The sequence below is a fragment of the Gracilinanus agilis genome, chromosome 1, assembly GCF_016433145.1.
Source record: "Gracilinanus agilis isolate LMUSP501 chromosome 1, AgileGrace, whole genome shotgun sequence".
NCBI lineage: Eukaryota > Metazoa > Chordata > Mammalia > Didelphimorphia > Didelphidae > Gracilinanus > Gracilinanus agilis.
Window position 1 is genome coordinate 704,538,623 of NC_058130.1, and position 26,414 is coordinate 704,565,036.

The following is a 26,414-nucleotide window of genomic DNA, read 5'->3' on the forward strand; positions in this document are numbered from 1 at the left end:
TTTTTTTCATTATTTCCCTTGATATTCTTGATCTTTTGTTATTCCAAATGAAATTAGTTATAGTTTTTTCTAATTCAGTAAAGAAGTTTTTTGGTAGCTTGATAGGTATGGCGCTAAATAGGTAAATTAATTTGGGTAGAATTGTCATTTTTATTATGTTAGCTCGACCTACCCATGAGCAATCAATGGCTTTCCAATTGTTTAGATCCAGTTTTATTTGTTTGGAAAGTGTTTTCATATAATTGCTGTGTTTGTTTTGGTAGGTATATTCCTAGGTATTTTATATTGTCTAGGGTGATTTTAAATGGTGTTTCTCTTTCTGCTTCTTGCTGCTCTAGTGTGTTGGAAATGTATAGAAATGCTGATGATTTATGTGCATTTATTTTGTATCCTGCAACTTCGCTAAAATTGTTGATTATTTCTACAAGCTTCTTAGTTGATTCTCTAGGATTTTTTAAGTAGACCATCATATCATCTGCAAAGAGTGATAGCTTAGTCTCCTCCTTGCCCACAGGACTGATGTCATTTTGCAATGCCATTCCTATATCTACTCAAACCTTTGGCCAAGATGTCTACCTCAACAGTGGAACATCCAGCTCTCATATGCCTCATATCCAGCAAAAACTTAAAAATTCACAACAGAATGAAAAGAATAATCAAGAAATTAAATGAGAAACTTTATTTGCTGACTTCTTCCACCTTAGAACTATGTGCGCGCGCGCGCACGCACCCCCCCCCCCCCCAGCCAGAAGGCCATGGGCAATAAAAAAGTGTCCACAAGCAAAACTAGCACCAATAAAAGTAAACAAGCTGGCAATCTCCTAGGAGAAATCACAGACTGGCCAGAGATATGTTTGGCTTGCAGGGCTCTATGTGTAGAGGCAGAAAAAACAAAGAGTTCCTCCGAGAAAGCCCCAGGCGGGAATGTGGTAAATCCCAGAGCTGTAGCAACTAGTGTGAGCATCCAAAGGTCCCTAGTATTGTATCTGAGACATTCTAGTGGATCCTGAAGATACAGCATTTTGAACCTCAAAAATCCAGGGGGACTTAACTCTGGGAAGTGGTCAGAAAAAGAACCCTGATGACTTAGGGTAAGACCAAGAGGGGCTGACTACCCTACTCAAAAGGATAGCAGAAGAGGGAAGTCCAGCCTGGCACAAGCCCCAATTCAGGTCTAACGTAAGAGAGAGGAATGAAGACAGTGGCCAATATTAAAAATTATTGTTGGTTTAGAGAACCCGTAAAAAGAGAGAGTATCTAGCAAAGACTCAAATAGGAGAAAAATAGAATTTTCACAAGGACTACATAAATATTGAGAAGAAATGACACAAGAAAATAAAATGAAAGCTCTGGAGAGGAGAATTAGTTGGATAATTTAAAAAAATTGGTAAATATTACTTAAATAATGGTTAACTCCCTGAAAATTAGAATAGAGCAAGAAATCAATAACTTTATAAGAAATATTAGCACAAAATCATGAGGTTGAAAAACCAGAAGAAAATGTAAGATTTTGAACTAACTGAAAAATAGATAAAAGAGACAAGTTAAAAATCATAGGATCCTCTGAAAGCCATATTAAAAATATAAATAAATGTTAAAAGCCTGGCTCTATTGAGTGATAGTTTATCAGGCCCAGAGAAGAGATGGAATATTTCTGGACATTCTGAAGCCAATACTTCTCTCTCCAATTCAAAGACAAAAAAAATGTTGACAGGGAATACTTATACACTTTAGTATCTTTTGTAACCCTAACCTGCCCAAAGTCTTACTCTGATACCTCATTGTGGAATATAGGTAACTTTGGGTTTTGAGGAGTATACTAGTGGAATGTAAACTCTGGCAGGTTCTATCATGATAGAAAGGCTCCGAGTGTTCCCAGACTTAGACTTTTTAAGACTCAGTTAAGCAGGAAGAGGCTTATTGCCAATAGGTAGTAACAAGGACTTTTGTGTCAGCAATCCATGAAACAAAAGAAAAAACAAAAAAGACCTCAGTCAAATGTGGCTCTCTTCTGTTTCTGCTGTGACAATGGCAGAAGAGTGGAAAGGCTAAGAAGTCTTTAGATTGTCCATATACTTTAACATGACTATTCATACTGTAAATGTGAGATCCTCATCCAGTGATTAAGAAGACATCATATACTTCTAGAGGAAGTAAATTACACTTATCTTGAACATTTTGCTATATATGAAACCAGAAAGAAATTGAAGCTAAATGGAAGCAGGGCTCGTAGGTTTTCCTTGTGGAAGCAATGAAAGGAATTGAGGGGAGTGGAGTGCTGAGGAAAAGTAGATGGCTTAGGGAAGAGTACCAGGCCTTAAGTGGAGAGCACCTAGGTTAAAATGTGGCCTCAGGGACTTATGAAAAAAAAAAGAAAAGGAAAGGAAAGGAAAGAAAGGAAAAGAAAAAGAATACTATCTACCTCTAGAGAAAGAACGGTATGAGTAGGAATGCAGATGAAAGCAAATGATTTAACACTTGTTAATTTGGTTATGTTTTGAGGTTTTGGTTTTATAAGATTATTCACTTACAAATGAATAACATGGAATTTTTTTTGTGTGATACTACATGTACAACCCAGACTGAATTGCTTGTCAAATCGAGGAGGGGAGAGAGAAGAAAGGAAGGAGACAATGTGGATCATATAACTTTGAAAAACTTACGTGGAAATTTATTAAAATAAAAAAATTTAAAAATTAATGGCGGCTTCAGACACTTCTAGCTTAATCCTGTTTGTCTAGACTTTGCCCTTCTATCTTAAGTGTTACTAAGACAGAAAGGGTTTTAAAAAAAAGGTATTGGGGGAGTTGGCTTTATTGTGTGTTCAAAGTTAACAAGAAAACATTTCATGGGACATTTAGTCATCTGTATTGTAACACTTATAAATACCACCATGAAAACAATTATTGTTTATAAACCAATATCTGAGGCAAAATATCAAGAGGGAGAAAAATTCTACAAAACCCTCCAAATTAAATCAGTATTACTTTGATATGTGTTAACTACAATGAACTAACTGAAAAGAAAAAAAAAAAAAAAGAAAAATGTGGCAAAAGTAATAGGTATATACACTTTCTCCCCTCTTACTCTTAACATAATCTGACTCCCAGTCGTCTTATTCCACTTAAAATGTTCTCCCCAAGATTCTTAATGATCTCTTAGTTGCCAAATCCAGTGGCCTTTTCTCAATTTTCATTCTCCTCAACCTCTCTGCAGTTTGACACTGTTGATCACCCTCTTATTGATATTCTCTTCTCTCTGGGTTTTTGGGACATCACTCTCTATTGGTTTTCCTTTGACCTATCCGATTGCTCCTTCTCAGTTTCCTTTGCTGTATCCTCAACTAAATCATCCCTTCTAACTCTATGTGTCCCATGGGGCTCTACCTTGGGTTGCCCTCTTCTCTCTATACTACTTCATTGGATGGTCTCAATAGCTCTCATGGATTTAACGACCATCTCTATGCTGATGACTCTCAAATCTACCTATCCTGCTGTGCCGCTGATCTGCCATCTCACATGTCCAACTGCCTGTCAGGTATCTCAAACCAGATGGACAGTAGATATCCTAAACCAGTATGTCCAAAACAGAATTTATTCTTTCCCCCTAAATCCTTCCTATCCTCTAACTTCTGTAATTCCTGACTTCCTAAACAGTGGCTATGGAAGGTCTAGATCAGTGATTCCCAAAATGGGCGCCACCGCCCCCTGCCTGGTGGGTGCTGCAGCGATCCAGGGAGGCGGTGATGGCCACAGGTAAGTTTGGAGGCAGTGACTGTATGTGACAGGGGACGCTAAGTAATATTTTTTTCTGGAAAGGGGGCGGTAGGCCAAAAAAGTTTGGGAACCACTGTTCTAGACCTTCAGAATTATAACCTCGGTGTCATCCCCAGTTTCTAGCTCTCATCCTCTCACCTCCATATTCAGCCTGTTAAGACTTATCAATTTCATTTTTGCAACATGTCTTGAAAATGCCCCTTTCTCTCCTCTGATGCCACCACTTTCATGTAGACCCCTATTACCTCATGCCCATCTATCACAATAGCCTGCTGGGGGGGTTTGTCTGCCTCAAATTTCTCCCCACTCCAAACTATCCTCCATTTAGTCACTAAAGTGATTTTCCTAAAGGACAGATTTGACATTAATAAACTCCAGGGGATTATTATTATTGCCTCCAGTATCAAATACAAAATATTCGGCATTGGTAACCTATCCACAGCAAACCCCCCCCCCCTCCATTTTCCAGTCTTCTTACATTACATTACTTGTCATGTACTCTTTGATCCAGTGACACTGGTCTCCTTGCTGTTCCACAAACAAGACACTTCATTTCTTGGTTCCATATACTTTCTCTGACTGTCCCCTTCTCATGGACATCTATCTTCTATAAAAAAATCCTTCCCAGTCCCTCTTAATTCTAGTATCTTCCCTCTTGTTAATTATTTCCTATTTATTTGTATTTTTACTTGCACACTAACTTTCCCATTAGATTGTAAACACCTTGAGAGAAATGACTTTCTTTAGCTTCTTTTTATATCTCAGAGCTTAGTACAGTGCCTGGCATATAGTAGAGACAATAAATGTTTATGGTCTGATTAACTGATGCCTTCGTCCTTTGCCTCTCCTAAGTTATCAATTTCTGTTATCCCTGAGATTTCTCCACAATGTTTCCTTCATTCACTCCTCCTCTCCATGACTACTGCCACCATTCTGGTTCACTTCATCAGAGGATCCCAGCTCCAGGGTTGGGAAGATCTTAGAAGTCATCTAGTCCTCATTTGACAGATGAAGAAACAGATTCAGAATTGAAAATGACAAGGTCCCACAAGGGTCTCAAGTGTCAATGGACGATTTCACCCCTCTAAATCCAATACCTCATCTCTCACCTGGATTGCTTCCATCTCCCCTGCAGAGGCTGTCCAATTAGGCATCTGAAAGCACAACTCTGTATACATCATTTCCCTGCTCATTACAATGCCTTCCAATCCCTCATTATAGTTTTAAGGAATAAAATGCAAATTTCATGGCCTAGTAGTCACAGCTTTATCTACATCTCATGCACTTTTTATATCCTACTTTGATTCTACTTATTTGCCTTATCGTATATTTGAACTAGACCCAAGTTCCATGAAAGCTGAGCCTAGGTCTTCATCAGCTGGGGTTCCTCTGGGGTAGCCAAACATATACCTCTACACAAAGGAGATGTCACTATATAAATGTTTGCAGAATAACAGTAAAAAAATTATCAGTCAAATAATCAAGAATTAACTGGCTTCCCACTATCTGCCAATAGTAGGCTCTATGAGCAACATAGAAATATGTAAGACAAGAGATGCCATAATTTCTCTGGAGCCCCATTGTATTTTGGGTGGGAAAGCAAAGAATCTGATTCTCCCCTCACTCCATAGCTCCATGTGGCAGAGCCAAAGCCTGGATGTCCACCAAGGGATCAGTAACTAAGAATTTGCTTGACAAAGCACTTCCTGATTCTGGACTAAGAACTTCTCTGAACCTCTTTAGTTAGCCCTTGATTTGGCTGGGACAAAGCCCTAGGGGCTAAGAACGCTGGACCTCTATGGTGTGTAGGGCATTAGCTCAAAAAGACCAGGGAAACCAAGGAACCACTAGGCCTAAAAATTTCAGGTGATCTTAAATGTTCTACCAATAACTGATGAACAATCAATGAATAATGTAAAGAATCAATTTGAAACCATCTCTTGACTTAGTTGGTAGATGCACACAGTAAGATGCTTGGAGGTGATAATTTTGAGTCATCTTTGAGATGATGACAAATGGGATACAATAAGGAACATCTACCCAGATTTTGATATGGTTACTGATCCTGTCCTAAAAGATTTTTTCATGAACAATTTAGGAAGGGACTTTCCAACTTTTGGCAATTGTAAAATCCTATAGGTGGCCTTTCTTGTCCTAAACTCTCTCCTTCCCTACCTCACTGTGGCAATGAAGCACAGGATTTAGAAGATGCTTCAGAGGCATACTAGTACAAACCAAAGGGGAACAAGAACTCTCCTCTAGAACCAACATGCAATCCTTTGACCTTTGTTTGAAGGCCTCTAGTGAGGGGAAACCATGTGGCAATCTATTTGGCAATTATGTCCCTCTGTGGCAACACTGGCAAAATCTTAGTGCTGAAAAGATGGGCCTGTGATCTCATGAGAAGCTTAGGGTCAGTAAACAAATGACAATTTCCTGTCAGCAATCCAATCATTTTCCTTCATGTCTCCTTTAGGCCCAGTTCAATATTGATCTGTATATTCTGTTCATTCCAGATTTACATATTGATGGGTACTCTATCTATAGTGTCTGTAAAACCATGTTGAAATCTTGACAAAGCTGAGGGAGTCACAGGTAATGGATGGTGAGCTAGAAGAAAGGACAAATGGAGCATTTAGGAATATAAATAAAATTAGGAAAACTCAGACCCAAAACTGGGTATTGGGAAAGCAGATCAAGGGTTTCTGGCAAGGATGGCAACATGAAAGTTTCCAGCCAAGTCTGGCTCCTTCTAAGACCATCTTAAGAACAATGGAAAACAAGGAGAAATAAAACAGAAGATCAACAAACACAAAAGTTTGGGTAATCTCCTCCTCCAAACAAACAAACAGACAAAATTTAACCATAAAGAATTTTGTTCTAGGTCTAATCCAGTACTTGGGGTGCTTTACCCTTCTCCTATTCTCAATTTCATGGTGTCAAGAAGAGGACCTCTGCCTCAGGTTCCCTGTCCAGAAAGTCTTGGTCCCCAGCTCCCCCAATTCCACCTAAGACCAAGAAATATAGAAGAGCCTTTGGACCAACAAAATCACAACTCAGCTATCCCATCTATAACCTCAGGAAGAAATAGGGCACAGGTGCAGCTAGCTTTATCCAGGATCAAGAATTTATCAGGACTCCTGGCTGTCTTATGAGTCTAAGCCATCTCTGCACAAGATGAGAAGGCAAAAATGAGATCCAATCTATACCACTGGTAGGAACACGCACATCAATATCCAGCATCTAGCAAGTGTTCATTAGGCCTTTAAAAATATCATACAAGTCAACCATTCAACTCTGAAGAGTTAGATGGTCAATCTCCAAGCCAAATGTTACTGCCAAATCCACTTAATTTGAATCCAGGAGGATTTCAAATCAGGCGAGGAGTGTGGCTTCCAACTGCAGAATAAAGATCACTGGCTCTGGAATCAAGAGTTCATGGGTTCAAATCCCACTTTCTAATGCTTGCCCACAGCCAAACCTTAAGTCACAATCTTTCTGGGCCTCAGTTGCTCATCTGTAAAATGAGGCCCTGAAGGCTTCTGAAGTCCCTTCCAGTTCTATTCAAATCTGTAATCTCATGATCCTCTTGATCTTGCTCCAATTCAGAGACAATTAGCAAATGAAAAGTGGTTCATTTGGAAACCTCTGCATCAAACAAGGTATATTAGTCTCTTTCTCTTAAGAATATTGCTGGTAGGTGAATCTCAGTCTTCTAACTTTACTGCCAGGGCACAGTGAGAGATCTGGCCCTGTCCGGAAGGAACATTTGAGAGGTCGTCTTCCATGATTTCTGCCAGGATGTCAGGATAGGCCCAGCCAACTCCAAGGGTTTAACATCATATGGGTAGGTGAAAAAATAGCAAAAGGTCTTTTATCACACCCAGTAGCTAACTATGCAAGACCAATCCTACTAAACAGAAAGCCAGATAAAGTTAGAAATCATCTTATTTTACTGCCCTCCTCTTTAATTTTTTCATATGTAACATTCCCAAACAGGTTGTAAGCTACCAGAAGACAGGGAATACAGCCTCCTGTTTTTGTGTTACCTCATTTGCTCATTTGTAAGATGGGGTTAATATATTATCTACTCGATAGAATTATTGTAAATAACATTTAGTATTACGTGAATGTAAGATATTATAATTATATCCATCTTGCTTCGAATGAGGCTGGGCATAGTTGTTGAATGAGTTAATAAGACCATATTCCTTCAGTAAATAGATTTGAATTTAATATTTCTCATCTTAATTTAACAAAAAAAAATTTTTTTTTTGAAGCAGAGTTAAATGACTTGTCCAGGGTCACATAGCTAGGAAGTACCTGAGGCCAGGTATGAACTCAGGAAGATGAGCCTTTCTGACTGCAAGTCTAGAGGTCTATCCACTGTATCATCTGGCTTCACCTCTCATTATCTTTATTATTTACCTCCATAGAACTAAGATGTGCTCAAACTTTATAAATGCATTCACTGGCACAAAAGTGACTAGAGAGTCTGAACATAGGATTGAAATAAAAACCAGAACAACATTCTGACACAGAGATATCTGTGAATAATGAATCTGGAGATTCAAGGAGTGACAATAAAAAGCCAGTGAGGATTAACAAAAGGCTAGCAAGAAAAGGCTTGTGCCACATACTGATCAAGAAAAATCAAGAAACCTAATTTTGAACTTGGAATGTAACCAAAAAAATTATATGCAAAGTCTAGAAAATCACCCTCCTCAAGCTATTAAAAAAAAAACCCAAACCCTTAACTTTTGTTTTAGAATTGATGTAAGGGTCAGGCAACTGAGGTCACAACTGTAAAAGTGAAATTTGGGAAATGCCATCTAAAAGTATATATATTTTCTATGGACATGTGGAAATTATCAAACTACATTTCCCGTGGTCCAATGGGTTTCCGTTTCCGGTTCTTGGGCGTGGGAACGCCTACGTCTCCACACAGAACAGTTTAAATCTCCGGGGTTGGGGGGGGGGGGGGGAGTGGCCTCTTGGCTAGCAGGCTCTGGGAGAGATGAGAGGTAACAAAATGGAAAAAAATGTATGTATTGTAATTTATAATGTAAAGTTTAAATTCTTTTGAGAATAATTTCAGGATAAGGATCTTGCCATCTCCCCAGAATCCAGACGATGAACCTGTTTGGTGAAGACACCATGAAGATGTCTGAAAAGCCTTCACTGTACCATGAAGACCAAATTTTGAACTTTGGGGTGCAGTTGATTGAACTATGGGGAGTTGAAATTGAGTTGTATAATTTGTTCTAATTGTATACTGTTATACCAATAGGGGACTGCCCCCAAATTGGTTTTTTGTCAATGCGGCTAATATTAACCAATTGTTCATCTATTTCTTTTATCCCCAAATTCCTGAAAATTTTAGAAGTTGTCTATTTTTACAGGTCCAGCGAAGAAAAAGGACTAACCTTTTTTTTGCCGGACCTCACGGGGAATTGTAAAAGTGAAATTTGGGAAATGCCATCTAAAAGTATATATATTTTCTATGGACACGTGGAAATTATCAAACTACATTTCCCGTGGTCCAACGGGTTTCCGTTTCCGGTTCTTTGGGCATGGGAACGCCTATGTCTCCACACAGAACAGTTTAAATCTCCTGGGTTAGGAGGGAGTGGCACTTGGCCAGCAGACTCGGGAGGAGACAGGAGACAATAATGGTGAGGGCGGCGGTTTTGAATTCTTACAAGCGCGTGGTCTAATAACTTTATCTATAAGCATGGCTTTTATTAAAATATTAATTTATATTATTATATCAGCGCTTATTATTTTTTATCCTTATACAACAGGTAGGAAGTGTCTGAGGCCAGATTTGAAGTCAGGTCCTCTCGTGCAGGTCTACTCTCTGTGTACTGAGCCACCTGGTGCCTCTTCTCCCCTATTTTTTAATCTACTACTCAATCCTTAGGAGGATATTATAGCTCTAGTGAAGTCTGTATAGTCAAAGTTATGTTTTTTCCAGCAGTAATATATGACTGAAAGCTGAGTGCCATAAAATTGATGCTTTCGAGTTGTAGTTCTGGAGAAGAATTTTGAGAGACCCTTAAATAGTGAGGAGATCAAAATCAGTCAATACTTAAAGAAATTAATTCAGAGTACTCATGGAAAAGGACAAATAACTGAAGCTGAAGCATAAATTCTTGTTACATAATGAGAAAACAGAAAAGATCCCAATGCTGGGAAAGTCTGAAGGCCAAAGGAGAAGGGGATGGCAGAGGATGAAATGGATAGATGGTGTCAAGGAAGCAAAGAACATGAATTTGGACAGACTTTGAGAGATAGTGGAAGAAAGAAGAGTCAGGCATGCTATGATCTTCCAGATCACAAAGAGTCAGACCTGACTGAACGAATGAACAACCACCTCTGTGGAGAAGATTCAGGGTGGGTAAAAAAAAAAAAAAAAAAAAAAAAAGACTGGCAATTATATAATCTATAAGGAAAGAATGAGACTTTATAAACCTACAAATTCTTACACTTCTTCCATAGTCTTCTCTGTTGATTCTAGTTCACAATGATATACAATTAACAGAACACTAATTATGTGGTCTTGTATTGTTCTCTAATCATTATTTCATGTTATTGTGTTTCATCTCCCTAACTAAAATGTATGCTCTAAGAATGAAAGTACTATATTTCTTTCTAGTACCCCACTTCCTTAGTATCTAGCACAGGATTAGGGACATGGTAGATAGTCAGTAAATAGATAATTAAAGCACAGAAGAGAATGGGGGTAGGTGGAAAGATAGGGACAAATTTAACAGTCTTCTCTCTAGAGGACTATTATGAGAAAGAATGGAATGAGTTATTCTGTAACTCTGTAAAGGACCAAATTAAGAGGCAGCAGACTTAAATTTGAGGCTTTGTATAAGAGTACCAGAAGCCAGAATTAGGGAGGTGATAGTCAAAGGTTCATGGTTGGAGAGCTGGAAGGGACTTTAGAGGTCAGAGTCCACACCTTTCATTTTACAGAGGAAAATTTTTGACCTGATCTGATCAAACCATAGAGTACTGGGAGCTTATACTTTACAAACTTAAGTGTGTATAGAGGAGGAAGAACAAGATGAAGTATCTAGAAATCATAACGCATGAGAAATGGTTGAAAGACCTGAACATGTCTATCAGTGGTTTCCAAATCATCCCATGACAATAAGTTGTCAATATTTCCCTCTTTTAATAAGATAAACTACATAATTTAAGTTTTATAAACCCTCATTTTATTAAAAAGGAATAATATTTTTATTATAATTTTAGTTTACACTTAAATCTTAAACAAAAATAATGATATGGATGTCTACTGACAAAATCTTTTATGATATATTGAAGACAATGAAATTTAAACTTAATTGAACATTTCAAATAATCATCTCTACTTAACATCCACACAAAGATTAACTTTAAACTACTCACATTTTATGTCAAAGGCTATAAGTATAGCAATAACAACTCATGAGTCATGAGCCTATGCTGATTAATTATAATGGCATATTCCAACAAGCCAATTTAAATTTGACCTTGTTTGTGCATGCTGAGTTACTCTTCACACTACATTTATCATCGTCAGCTAGAGAAAATTCGACATGATGACATTTTACTTGTTCTTTTGCTGACCTGAACTTTTTAAATTTTTTTAGAAGTAGATATATTTAGGCAGAAATTGTATTGAGAAATATTCTATAATTTTGGCCAATGTTTTTTATACTACCCTCACAAGGGTATATGTGTGTGTTGGGAATAGTTCAGTGGTTTGGAAGAATCTGGTTATTTTGATTTGATAGAAGGTAGAATACTTTGCTCCTGGTTTTCATCAAGTGATTCCTTTTTAGAAGCAAGAAAAGGTGTTGTCAGCACATCCCAAATCACTGTTAAGAGGAAGATGTAGGGACAGCTATGTGGCACAGTGTATAGAGTGTCAGGCTTGGAGTAGGGAGGACCTGGGTTCAAATCTGACCCCAGACACAATTTAGCTATGTGACTCTGGGCAAGTCACTTAATCCCACTGCCTAGTCTTTGCCCTTCTTAGAGCTGTAACTAAGACAAAAGGTAAGAGCTTAAAAAATAATAATAATTAAAAAAAGATGTACAAATCTGAACTTCCTGTCTTCCTCAGTGCACTGGAGATTCATAAAAATTTGCTTTGTATTTAGGGGTTCAACTAATAATTATTGAAGAATAATTTTTCCCCTGGAATTTTGTGTTGAAATGCTTAATTCTTTTAGGTCATAGTACTTCTTTATCATATTAAGAGTCTGATTCAATTTTCTCATGTCTTCACACTTTCTACTAGGGATGGCTAGTGAAGGTCCTTTTTGATGTTTCTAACTTCTCCTGACTGCAATTTCTAAGGTTTTTTTCACTTTAATGTTTCAGTGTGGAACCATTGGATGGTATCAACAACTACAAGAAATCATCCTCAGCTTTCAGTCACTGGCCAAGAGTAAAGCAGCCACAAGTCTTGGTATGGGACATCAAGGGAGAGATCATGGATAGTGATTGGTGACTAGGATCAGGATTTCAAGAAAGTCTCACTCTCTCTTCTTTGGCCACATTATTCACTGCCCTTGAGAGCCATACTTTTTCTTTTTGCCTTTCTCCAGTTCTGGGACCACAAACCAAGTCAACAAACATTTAAGTTCTTAGTATGTGTCTAATACAAGTGCTAAGCTTTGGAACCAAGATCAATCAATTCTGCCACTGATCTTAAAGGAAACTTAGAAACTTTCCACACCAAAGTGCCCCTTTCAGGCCTCCTTCATTAGTATATAAGCTCCTGACCTGCAAAGAGGACTTATTTTTTTTTTTTTTTTTTTGCATTTGTATCCCCAGCACTCAGTAAGTATTTAATAATAGCTTTCTTACATTCACTCATTTTCATTTGTTAAGGGCATATGCCACCTGTAGCTGTACAATTGACAATTGGCCTTTAAAAGCTAAATTTCTTCCAAATAATATAGCCAGTATAATGTGATATCAATTGTGAGGATAGGAAGCAGAGTTCTGAAATTCCCCCAAAGCGAATCATTCCAGTATAGCTATCATACCATGTACCATGTGGTTTCTAAGAAGCCCAACAAAACAACAACCAGTTAGCTAGGTAATACATGGAGTTATTATTTTTGGTGACCACAGGCACCTATGAAGGTCACCAGTGGGAATTTGGTTCTTCTGCTCTTTGCTGAAATCAAGAGTAGCTCTGCAGAACCACCATGTCATGGATATATATTTAAAAAACTTCTATCTACAAATGAAACTTGATCCTCACAAGCCACAATAAATATAAATGCTTTGAGGTTGACATAAGTGCTTTTTTATAAACCATCTCATTTGAACTTCACTGCACTCCGTGAGGTAGGTATTTTTATTTTCTATGTGGTGGGCTTCAAACCCAAATCCTCCTGACTCCAAGTCCAGCTATATGGCTACAAATTCCACTATACGACAATGTCTGTTTCTTCTAAGAAAATAACCAACATGTGCCTACCTGAAGGTTCTTCCCAACAGTAGCTCTCCTATTCTCAGAAGTATTGAGATATCAGCCACAGGTTGGGTATGAGGTAATGAATGTTATTATCCATATCCCTGGGAGGTGCATCTCTCCCTCCTGGCTAAAATGATATCCTGTAAATGCAGTGCTACCCATACAGAGCATGTAAAATTAATTAGTCCCTACATCAGAATCAGAACTTACCCTATAGTTAGTATTAATTTTTATTCAACTTACTCTTACTTCCAAGATATGGGACCCTGTTTGCCTAGATTTTCCGTAGGTCCTGGATTTTAACAGTATTTGTCAGATACATCCTGTTTGGCTGGACTGCTGGGAAGACGAGGGTCATGGCCCCAACAAAGAGATGACTTGCATTCAGGTCACTGACTTATCCAAGAGGGATCTTTGCATCTAATGACCTCAGGTCACAGAGACAAGCTATTCCTGAAATAATGGGTGCTCTTTCTATAACATGACAACCACAAGAGTACCAAGAACAGAGAAGAGGTAGGCTAAAAAATCAATAGGAAGAGATAAGGTGGGACAAAAATCTATATTACTCAGAAAGTGGGGCTAAGACATTGAAAGTTATTACTAACAGCATCTCAAAAGGAGAATCCCCTTATTATCCTTTATTATCTCCTTCTTTTCTTATGCTATAGATCTAAAAAGATTGCTCTCATACCTACACTCAAGCTCACTTTGATCTTGACCTCAAGGCCACTAAACCCGGCAGGCAGCCAGGTGGAACCATACTTTAGAGCTGCTCTGGAGAGAAGGGAGACCACAAATTCTAGATGATTTTGGCTGCTTAGGAAACAGACCCTCTTTTCAATGGCCTGTTTATTAAGGGGGTGGGAATGAGAAAGAAATAAAGTATCTTACTTACAGGAATACAGCAATCATTATAACCTCTCTCCTGTTCTTGAGGAAGGTGACTCAGGCTGGTTTCTCCCAAAATTGGGATAGTCGAGATGGATTAGAATTCCATGTTTTTGAGAGGCCACTTAGGCTATTCCCCTGTCTCCAGATAGGGCTACACCCCCTCCCCAACCTTCTGGATGTAAGATTCCTTGGAAAGGTATATTATATTTGGCCCATTCCTTAACAAGCCTCACTGAAATATCCACCTGAGATGTTAGGTGGAGCAACATACTGGAGAGTTAAGGGTTGGCAGGCATCTCTTGTGGGCAAGTCACTTAGCCTCCCAGTAACCTTATATGTCTTCATCTGTCAAATAGACAATCTGCCCTGGAGGGTTGATGAGAAGTTCCCATGGAGAAAAGATAGTTACCCTAGCAGGGAGAGACTCGGGACAGTAAACTTTGTTGAGCTCTTGTTCCAAAAAGGTATGGCAGACTCTTTGGCCACAGAAACAGAAGGTATCGTGTTTATCATGAACGCTGAGTTGCCAACCTCAGGCAGTTTTGTGATCTGATGCCTAGCTTGGATAGGAATGGATTTTTGTGTTGCCTGTACCAATTCATGTCCCTTTCTTGTTTCTATTCAGCACTCATTTCTGCACTGACATCATTGGCATTCAATCAGCCATCTCATACACCAATCCCAGCTTTACCAGGATGCTGATTAGGCAGGATTAGACAACAGGCCACAAATGGGTTCTGGTCCCAATCCCAACTTGCATTTTTACACTAGGGGAAAATGTGGCAATACGATGAGCAGGTAACAAAGCTAGCTGGGAGTTCTGAAAAGGGAAGAGTCATCTCTGTTCAACTTGGGTTATAGTATCCACCAAACATTACTCTTTCAAGAGTTCTGAGTTTCAAGAGTTACCTCACCAGGAATCTAGAGATTCCACTGAAACTGTTCCATTTTAGGTTAAAAGAGGCAACTTCTCCTGCACTAGTTCTCTGGAGTTTTCCTACCAAGTTCATATGGAAATTGAGGCCTGTCCAGCTCTGTAGTAGATTTCTAACACCTGGACTTTCCACAGCTAAATTCTTCCATAAACTTCAAGCAAGAATAAAGGGCAAAAGGACTTCTTTGAAAGGCCACTACCATTTGGTGGCCCTTGGACACCCTCCCTCCAGCTGTCTGTAACCCTGATTATAGAGAACCTCAGATCTAATGTAGAAGGCTCACAAAATGGGCCACAGGAATTACAGCCCAGGGCTTAAAAAGTTTCTTTCAAGTTATACAGGACAGGGAAGTTGCAGAAAGGATGACTAAAGGAAAGAGACAAAACACTTGCCTCTTTAAATGGAAAGCCCAAGGTGGTAGGCTTTGAAGTGGTTTTAATTTTATGAAAAAGTAAAACAGTAAACAGTAAAGCAAACATTTCCCCAGAACTTATTACAATTACAACCACAGAATCTCAGAGCTGGATGGGATATCAAGAGTATTCAGTTCTGCATTTATTTGAGTAAGAATCTCCATTACTACACAATCCAAATATAACCACCCAACTTGTGTTTGAAGACCTTTAATGATGAAAAATCTCCAAGTCTCAGCTAAAAGCCACCTTCTACAGGAAGTACTTCCCAATTTCATCGAATGCTAGTGCCTTCTGTGATTATTCCCAAATTAATTTATATATAGCCTACCTGTACATAGCTTTGCACACTGTTCCCCACCCCCACCCCCAATCTCTATTAGATTTTTAGCTCCTTGAGAGTAGGGAACATTTGCTTTTCTTCATACCCCTAGCACTTAGCACTGTCTGGCACATTGTTTATTGACTGACTAAACTCCTGATGTAGCCATTATACTTTCAGAAAGATTAATGTTACGAATGAGAGGTAGGTGAGATTTTACTGATAAAGAGCACCCAAGACCAGGAGAAAACAGGAGATATAAACTTATAGTCTAAGGAAGCACTTACTTGTGGAAAGCTTAACTTCTGGATCTATGAGGCATTTAAAGAAAAATCTTTTAGACCAAGAGAACAAAAACAAACAGGAAATTCAGTTTAATTGCCCCCCAAAAGCTAAGATGTGCATAAGCAGAGTGAGCCTAGCCTGGGAATTCTAAGGCTGAATTAAGCAAGGGATGGCTCAAGAGTTGGTACTTCATGGATTTCCTTTTCCTGGTTTCTCAAGGGACTAATCTGAGAAAGAAAATCAAGTACCTCAGGTGAGTGAGGAGCTCACATGGCAGTTATTTTATCTCAGTATACCAAGTATACTAAGAAGCCCATACCCTGCCAGGATAAGACTGCTTATAACTTCTATTCTTCAGGGTATATGAACTGTGTTCTGAGAGAGAGAGAGAGAGAGAGAGAGAGAGAGAGAGAGAGAGAGAGAGAGAGAGAGAGAGAGAGAGAGCGAGCCAGCCAAACACCCTTTCCCCCTTAGCTCTAATCACCTGTCCTCTACGGAATTTACAAGGTATCCTGGGACATCATGGCAAAAATGAAAATGAACAGTAGTTCCTATCCAGTGGAGCTCTGATCTAGAACTCCAGATGTACTCACTGATTTACTGGGCAAATCAGTTACCCTGCTGGGAGGTGGCCTAAGGAAGTGGGGCAGTTTAGTGCCCTCTGTCAAGTAGCTAGTGGGGTAGGGGTGAGGGGGAGGACCAGCTGCTATCTCTTTGGATGTTCCTTCCCACATCCAAGATTCTATCACATTTTACTTTCAAATTTCTATTTCTGAACTTTCCCATAAGGTCTTTCATTATATACCTAGCTACTGGTTTAACATGCTACAGCTCAATATTTTGGGCCAAATCATGCCACATTCTCTACAGCCAGTGCCCCTGGCAACACATACATTAATTACTGTGTATAACTTCCTGGGAATGGTGTTTGTTATTGAAACTCTGGGCTTGTTAAGACTGACAGAGATATTTTTCTAGTTGTCTCACTGTTAGGTAAGGACCAAAGAATGAGAAGGCCTGACCCAGCCCATTCCTTTCTAGTTCTGCCCATCCAAGGGAAAAGTCAGTTGAGCAGCAGCTGAACCACTAGGAAACTTAATCAGGCAAAGCTTAGGACTTAGGGATGTATGGTTAATCATTATGACAAATGGTTGTGAACTCTAGGAAAAACAAAGATCCATAAATTACATTGTTCACCTCTAATTCTGTGGGTCTAGAAGAAAACTTTTTCTTCTATTTTAGTCCAGCCATAGTCTGGGACAAACCTATGCCTACCAGGTACAAAGGACAGACATTTGGGGGGGTGGGGTTGGGTGTTTACATTCTTGAATCTTAAGATTAGAAGGGATAACATTATAGCTGTCATTTATATAATGCCTTATAAATAAGATCCCATTTGATTTTCACAAAAATCCTGGGAGGTAAGTGCTATTATTATCTTCATTTTACCGAGAAGGAAACAAGACAGACAGAGGTGAAGTGATATGCTCAGGGTCACACACCTTGTAGGTGTCACACTTGAACTCAGATCTTCCTGACTTCAGGTCCAGTTTTCTATCAACTTCACCACCTAGCTGCTATGCACTGCTGTCCCCTTATTTCTCTCTTCCCTTCCATATTACTACTTATATAAGACCACAGCTAATGAAAGAGGTAATAGTAATAATAGCTAACTTTTATATGGTGCCCAAATAAACTTCTCTCATTTTAGCCTCACAACTCTGGGTAGTGGATGATGCTATTTGTACTCCCATTGTACAGGTTAGGAAACTTAGGCAAAAAGAAGTTAAGTGATTTGCCTAGGGTCACAAAGCTTTGTAAATGTCTGAGGCTGCATTTAAATTCAGGTCTTCCAGACTTCAGTCCCAGTACCTCATTTACAGTGCTACCTAGCAGCTCCAAGTAAGTAATCCAAAAATCTCCAGCCCCACCCTAAATGGAAGACAAATAGGGTGGAATCTAGTGCCTCCCTAATCAGGGTTCTGATTGATGAAGGTTTAGTTCACAACTTTCTTCCTGGTGCCAGTGAAATGGGCAAGTCTATACTATGTATCCTCATTACTGGAGCTCTAACTTAGGATCCCAATATTTTAGAGTTGGGAGTGATTTTATAGGTCTTTCAGTCCTTTACTGATCCATTGTTAAGCCCTTTTCTGTAGACACTGCAAAAATGTGGTATCCAGGTCCCCATCGACATTTCTAGCGAGTGTATATTTTGAGGAGGGTTGCTCTCCCCAAAAACAAAGTCTAATATTACCTTTCCCTTCTAGATCAAATGGCCTTTCCCTCGAACCAAGGGCTGAGTTGTGAGGACATATTAGAGGGCTAGAGTATACCTTCCAGACCATCTCAGTAGTTGAGAAATAGTCCTCCCACCCCACATTCTGGCAAATGTTGTGCTGTTCCGAGTGGCAATAACCCCATTTCACTTCTCTCCGACTCCTAAACATAGGCGGGACAACCTCAAACGTCCCAACCCCTTAGCCAGGTTTCAGCGGAGGCAGTACGCCCTGTAGGGCAGAAGGGGAACGAAAATTTCAGGCGCCCTCGGACCCTTCCCCGGCTCCAGCGGAGTAAGTGCAGTAACCGCGTGCACCAGCCTCCTCTCACACAGCTGTCCACTGCTGGTGCAGCAAAGGAGAGATCACCAGCCTGCGCGCCCCAGCTCTCCAGTCTCCAAAGCGGAACGAGGCGCAGTTACTCAGTGCCCCTCCCGCCCCCGCCACCCCATGCAGCAATAGAGAGAAAAACCCCATGCGCCTAGCTCTTCTACAGTCTCCAAAAGAGTACTAGTACCAGGCGCCGTCACCCCGCGCCCCACCCGTCCCGGGTGCAACTGAGAAAGGACCACCACTCTGTGCGCTCCCGGACCCTCGCCAGGCTCCAAGGGATAACGCGCCGTCACCCCGTGCCCGTCCCAGGTCCCTCACCGGGCTCCAGCAGATTAGCGGGTCTGTGTCCGGATCGCCCACTAGGGTCCACAGCTTGGTCAGGAAAGCAGGAACGTTGCTGGGCCCCGGCATGCCGGGGCCCCCGGGAAACTCCATTCCGGGGGCCGGCGGGTAGGGTAGGGCAGGGCAGAGAGGCGGGCAGCGAGGGAGGCGGGCAGGGCAGGGGCAGGTAGGGGAGGAGAGGGCCGGCCTGCTGCGAGCGGACCGGGTACGGAGAAAAGGAAGACTGCCGCTTAGTGCCGCCGCCGTTGGGGCTGCAGGGGATCCGCCGCCTCGGCCTCAGGCGCCGTAGCCGACTTCGCCAGTGCCTGAGCCACTACCCGGGCGGGCTGCGCAGACAGAACTCCCGGGCCCAGCATGGCCGCCGCCATCTTGCGACGGGCTCGCCCCCGGCGGCGTCGATTACCTACGCGCGTGCGCGCGCGACGTTCCCTCCGCCCAACGGCATCCCAGCCCCGCCTCTCGCGTGCGTATTAATTTCATTCCGGCTTCTCTTTCCTAGTTCTTCTTCCGTACCCGGCAACGAGAGCTTCAGCGCATGCGTACATTATCTTCTGTTCCGAGGAAAAGGGTTTCATTCGCGCAGCCTCGGCTGCTGTAGCGCTCCGGACGCTACGCCCCGCGCAGGCGCATACTGCCTCTGATCCAGGACCGGACAGGAAGGGGTGGGAAGTAGAGACGAGGTCTCCCGGCGCCACTGCCTGGAAGCGGCGCGAGGACCGGCGGGAACATGGCCGGGGCGCGGGGCAGACGGCGCGCAGGCATGGAAGCAGGCGCCCGAGTGAGAATCGGGAAGAGGCCCGCAGAGCAGAAGTCCGAGCTGCAGGAGGCGGGGTCCAGCGAGGAGGTGACAGCGCAGGGCGGGCCACGTGCACGCAGGCGGAGGGAGGGAACGAGGGGCGATGAGGAAACTGAGGAGAGGGATGAGGAACGGGATGAGGAACGGGTGCTGAGGAAAGAGGCCTTTAAGGGACAGGAATAGAGTGGGGCTGAGGGAGCAGGGATAATGAGAGAGAGCGGAGGGGAGAGGTCCTTAAGGGACAGGGATGGAGGGGGATGGGACCCAGGGAACGGGGAGGGAGACTGGGGAGGGACCCGTAGGGGACAGAGAAGATGGAGGATCGTTGAGAGCCGGGGGCCCTGAGGGGACAAAAATGATGATGAGGATACAGAGGAGAGGACCTTGAAGTGACAGGGATAAAAAGGGGGTCAGGGAGGGAGGGAAGAGTTAATATTGTCTGCTATATGCCAGGCACTATGCTAAGCACTGAGGATACAAAAAAAGGCAAAAGACGACAATTCCTGCCCTCGAGGAGCTTACAGTCTAATGAGGGTGATAACATAAACAAATATATACAAAGTATGTTTTATACAGGATAAAGATGATGTAATTAACAGAGGGTGAAGATAAGACATAGGAAACCTGGGGAGCCAGTCCTCTCCTCTGAGGCAATAAAGACAATGAGGAATCCCCAAAGGGATAAGGATGATGGGGGGCCCTGAAGAGGATAAGGTGCTGAGAGGAGGGAGATAGAGGAGAGAAGGACATTGAGGGAATAGATATGATAGGAAGGTCCTGAAGGAATAGGGAAGACGGGAGTTTACTGGAGAGGGGAGCTTTGAGGCAATAAGAATAATGGACACTGAGGGAACTGGGACAATGAGAAACAGAAGGGAAGAGGACACTGATGGAAAAGGGACTGAATGTGGGTGTGAATGAGGATACTGCTAAAAAAGATAACGGGGCTGGGGAACTGTAGGAAATAGAATGGGTTGGGTGCAGGGCAAGCCAGTGCTTCTGTCTGCTATATGGTATTAGTGATTTAGAAGGTAAAGGAATTTAATATGACTGAAGAATGTTACTTGGGGCCAAGAGGAGATTTTAGGATTAAAGGAATGCTGAGGAGGTAGGACTGGTGGCCTTAAGATGTAAGGATGTGGAAGGTATGGAAAAAACTAATCTCTGATTTGATAACATTTAGTAGAGATTGTCAAATGGTTGATTTGGGTGAAGGGCCTGGGTTTGGAATTAGTAGGAGCCAGGAAATGACTACTAGAAGGAACAGAGTGATTGGGAGAGACCTTGAAGTGATAGAAAGGCCTGAAGAGATCTGAGAAAACCTGAAGAGTAGTGGAAAGGAAACCTCAAGAAATGGGTGTGAGGTAAAGTGGGTACGCCTGAACAATTGGTGCTATAAAATTGCAATAGGAAATAATTGAAATTGATGGACCATAGAAGGCAGGACTGGAATATTTGAGAGTTGAAGTGGAAAAAATGAGGAGATAGTGGGATACCTTGTGGTGGATTTGCTTAGGAAGTAGGCATTCTGAAAGGAGAAGAGTCTAAGGAAGTAAGGAAAGAATAGAGGTGGAGGAGAGAAAGAGGTTTGAAAGATAAAGGGGCCGGATAGAGTAGGAGAGGGACTAAGGGCCCAGTAGACAATATACTGGGAAAAGAGCTAGTCTTTTTGAATCCAGTCCCTAGAGATGTCAAAGCATTTATAAATAAAACCTCCCTTTCCCTTTCCCTTTTCCTTTTCCTTTTCCTTTCCCTTTTCCTTTCCCTTTCCCTTTCCCTTTCCCTTTCCCTTTCCCTTTCCCTTTCCCCTTTTCCTTTTCCCCTTTCTCTTTTCTCCTTTCCCCTACCTCCCTTTCAGTCAGTCCCTCCTCTGCTTCTCTTTTTCTGAGTNTTCCCTTTCCCTTTCCCTTTCCCTTTCCCTTTCCCTTTCCCTTTCCCTTTCCCTTTCCCCTTTTCCTTTTCCCCTTTCTCTTTTCTCCTTTCCCCTACCTCCCTTTCAGTCAGTCCCTCCTCTGCTTCTCTTTTTCTGAGTGAGTGGCTCTCTCTGTGGACACTGGGCACTCTTGTCACCAGGACCCTCTGAGCATAGTTCTGCTTTTTTTCTGCAATCCTTACCTCCCTTAGGTGCATCAGAGACTTTTTTTATAGCAAGTATGGACCCTATATCAGACTAGTACGGGTAGTGTTAAATCCGAAAATGACTTTTAAGGGGGGAGGTCCTGGAGCCAGGCTTTTCCTCATAAGGTATCCTAGTACCCCTTAATTCCTGGATTTTGCCAAACTTTTCATGTGATCTGTGAATTGATTATTGTTGCCCTTACTATTAGGTACTTTTGCCTAAGGCTATTTTCCATCATGGGTCTGTTTTGCTAGTCCACAGAGGATGGCATATCGCAGGTATAATTTGGTTATTCTAGGCATGTGATTTTTGGAAGAACCAGAATACATTTCTTAAAGGGTATAGTCTATATATTATACCCCTCTGTGATGAACCTAGCACAGAATTGTGTGCTTGCTGAGAGACTATGAATGACCAGATGAATGGGGCTATAAAGTCAATAGGAGCAATTTATGGCCCTTGGAAATAACAACTGCAATAGCTAGCACTTACATAGCATTTGCAAAGCACTTTACATACATTATCTTCTTTGATCAGTATTGAACCTGGTCAGCTTAGCTAGCTAATGGTGTTTGTTAAACTTTCTGCTCACCTTTGACATAGCATAAATGGAGAGGGGTTCATTGGTAGTTCTGTACCATAATATAAATGCTTCTTTGGCAGCTGTCTCTCTTCACTCGTCCAGACCTCAATCAGATTGCTGCAGACAGTGAGTCTGACTCATCTGATAGTGAAGAGAGTGTGTTCTCAGGACTGGAGGACTCTGGCAGTGACAGTAGTGAGGAAGATGCCAGCAGTATTGAAGATGGACAATCCAGGAACATCCCAAAGATCACTCAGGAAAAGTCCCAGGTAAGTGAAGAACTCTTAGGCATTATTAGGTAAAGGTTCTTCTGGAAACATGGTGAGAGTGTGTGCTGTTCTTGATTCTTCTTTGTCTGGCTTTAGGCAGCTCTACCCCTTAGTGCCTTTAGGAGCTCTGAGGGCTCTATCCTTCAGCATCTTATGTAATTAGTCAATAAGTTTTTAAGGCCTTACTATATGGTCTGGTTATAGTGCTATGTGCTAAGTTTAGAGAGACAAACATAGGAGATTCCTGTTTTCAGCGAGCTTACATTCTAAGCTGTGGAAAGGCAACTGGGTTGGGAGCTAACTGGCCTGAATTCTTTTATTTCATTTAATTTTTTTAATTAAAAAATTTTGAACTTAAATTTATTATATATGTATAGAAATATATATATAAAATTTTAAAAATTGAACTTGAATTTAAAAAATTAAAAATTTGAACTTAAAAGCCAGAACATTTCCACATATATAGCACAACTTTATAAAAAGAGGATTGTATGTGAAAAATAGAAATCTCCATTTTATACAGTTTTTAAAAAAAGGATAAAGTATACACACATACATATTTTAAAACTGCCCTGTTTCTTTGTGCTTCCTTCTGAATTTTGTTTTATTCTCTTCGGTGTATTTGGGAAAAATATTTCAGTAGTCTGTTTTTCAGGACATCAGTGTTGTTAAACCCTCTCTCACTTCCCCTCTACATCAACTCCTCTTCTATTAAAAATTTTTTAGGAAAAGGGAGAAAAAAACCCTTGTCCAAAAACATATATCACTTTCTGTACCTTCAGTCTGTCACCTGTCAGGAGTTGGATGACATGTTTTGTCATAGGTCCTCCAGAGATCTGGTCATTGGAATGATTAAAGTTGTTTCAGAGTTATTTTTCTTTACAGTATATAAATCGTTCTCCTGATTTTGTACACTTCACTCTTCATCAGTTTATACTTTTCTCTGAAATCAGTTCATACTCTACTCTGAAATCTTTCTTCCATATTTTCTAGTGCAATGGATCTTTACATTTATATACCATATTCTCCAATTATCTAAGAGGAAAGATAAGGTAGCTCTTTACATTCTAGTTCTTCCTGTTAATTCTCTCCCCCCATCCTCATTCAGGATAAGGAAATGTGTTTTGCTTGTGGCCCACCCTTCCTTGTATTATTCTCCTTTTTAATCTTCCAGTTTGTTTCTCTATTGAATTTGGTGTATTTCTGCACCAAACTGTTATATGTATGATCAACCCTCCTTTGTTCATTTCAGGAAAGAGTGAGATTCCATCTTTGGAGTAGAAGAAGTTAAATACTATAGTTTCTTATAGAATACCCAAATACTCGTCATGTGTGTTCTTTTTCAGGATCTATTTCTATTTGAGTTTGATGCCACTGGTATAGTGCATAGTGAGCTTACTTTAGAGTCAGGACTCTGACTTCAAGTCCAAATTCCAATCCTGATTGGTTGGATGAGTCCTTGGACTTCTCAGGGCTCTAGAAAACTCACAGTAAGTTGCAGAGCAGATGTTGGCCTGTATTGCTGGAGAAAGTTTTCCTTATACCAGTGAAATCACAGTTCTGATCAAAAAATAAAACAAAAACAATTTATTTAATGTCTTTGAGATGCAATTTCTTCATGTTTTAAATGGAAATTAATCTTATCTGTTTAAGGTCTTGAATAAAGAGTTTTCAAAATCTTGCTATAAGAATGCTGCATATTATATGACAGCATATGATTTTATGCTACATGCCTGATAAAAGAATTTAGATCCGTTCTAAAGGAGCTCAGAGGAGGGAGAATTTACGTGTCTACCTTAAAGACAGCCAACATCTACAATCTTATGTTCACCTATTAGTGTCATGTTTTAGACGGACTATTAACTTGTTAGAACACGTTTAGAGGAGGATGACTGGGCTAGTAAAGGCATTAGAAACTGTAGCATAAGTTAATATTGAAGGAACTGGGGGCAGCTGGGTAGCTCAGTGGATTGAGAGCCAGGCCTAGAGACGGGAGGTCCTAGGTTCAAATCTGGTCTCAGATACTTCCCAGCCGTGTGACCCTGGGCAAGTCACTTGACCCCAATTACCTACCCTTACCACTTTTCTGCCTTGGAGCCAATACATAGTATTGACTCCAAGACGGGAGGTTATGGCTTAAAAAACAAACAAACAAACAAACAAACAAAAATATATATATATATATATATATGGAACTGTGGATTTTTTTTTTAAATTTTTTTTTTTTTTTAAAATTTTAAACCCTTAACTTTCTGTGTATTGACTTATAGGTGGAAGAGTGGTAAGGGTAGGCAATGGGGGTCAAGTGACTTGCCCAGGGTCACACAGCTGGGAAGTGTCTGAGGCCGTATTTGAACCTAGGACCTCCCATCTCTAGGCCTGGCTCTCAATCCACTGAGCTACCCAGCTGCCCCAGGAACTGTGGATTTTTAACTTAAACGAGAATAGATTTTGAGATGAAGTCTATCTTTAGATATTTTAAGGGTTATTGTGTGAAACAGGTAGTTCTGCTCTGCTTGGCCTCAGATGGCATTAAATAATGTGTAGAAGCTAAAATAAGGAAAAACACATTAATAATTAGAGCAATTTGTAAAAAATAATATGAATTGCCCCATGAAGTAGTGAATTTCCCCTCACTGGGAGTCTTTGAACAGGAGCTAGAGAACCACTTGCCAAGGATGTTGTAGAAAGGATTTACAGTTGGGCAAAGGGCTGAACTAGCTAGCTTCAGAGATCCCTTCCATTGGTAAGAGTCTATGATTCCACCTAACCCACCTTATGAGCCACAGAGACGTGTTGCAATAGAGAGATTTGGATTTAATACTTGGAAAACCTGCATGCAAGTCACATCTCAACCATATCTTCCTGTGACATACCTGACTGTTTGAAGATTTTAAAGAGGCAGAATCGACTGCCTGTCAAGAAGTTTTTCTTGACAAGTCTTTTTGCAACTTCTACACACTACCTCTGGTTCTGTTCTCTAGGACCAAACAGAACAAATCTAATCCCTTCTTCAGATGAGAGCCCTTCAGATACTTGAAGATAGCTCTCTCTCTATATATCTACATATAGAGATATTTATATATCTACATGACATCCTTTGTGAATCTTCTTTCCAAGCTTAAAATCCCCACTTCTTTCAACCAGTCTTCACATCTCCAGCACTTGCTATAATACTTGGCATGTAGTAGGGAAGAGGAAGAGAGAGGAGAGGAAGGACCAAACATTTATTAGCATTTTCTGTGTACTAGGTTCTGTGCTGAATGCTTTACTAATGTTCTCTCATTTAATCATCATAACAACCTTGTGAGGTAAGTGTCCTTATCCCTATTTTACAGTTGAAGAAACTGAGGGAAATAGAGGTTAATTGACATGCCCAGGGTTCCACAGCTAGAGTTTGAGACCAGATTTTAACTCGAATCTTCATGACTCCAAGTCCAGTACTCTATCCACTGTACCACATAGCCGTCTCAAATATGCACTTAAATACTTTTTTTTTTAACCCTTGTACTTCGGTGTATTGTCTCATAGGTGGAAGATTGGTAAGGGTGGGCAATGGGGGTCAAGTGACTTGCCCA

The 26,414-nt window shown here is 40.9% G+C and overlaps 2 protein-coding genes across 2 annotated transcripts in view; one reads left to right on the top strand and one right to left on the bottom strand.

Moving 5' to 3' along the window:
- The window catches only part of HSF1 (heat shock transcription factor 1), a 56,175-nt gene extending 36,751 nt beyond the window's left edge, over positions 1 to 19,424 (bottom strand). The window contains exon 1 of the mRNA XM_044669539.1: positions 19,046 to 19,424. Within this exon, the coding sequence (XP_044525474.1) occupies positions 19,046 to 19,162 (117 nt within the window). The 5' untranslated portion in view covers positions 19,163 to 19,424. The remainder of the gene's footprint in view (positions 1 to 19,045) is intronic.
- Positions 19,425 to 19,604: 180 nt separating this feature from the next.
- Positions 19,605 to 26,414, top strand: part of BOP1 (BOP1 ribosomal biogenesis factor) — a 69,625-nt gene continuing 62,815 nt past the window's right edge. The window contains 2 exon segments of the mRNA XM_044669555.1: positions 19,605 to 19,913; positions 22,648 to 22,836. Coding sequence (XP_044525490.1) covers positions 19,605 to 19,913; positions 22,648 to 22,836 — 498 coding nt within the window.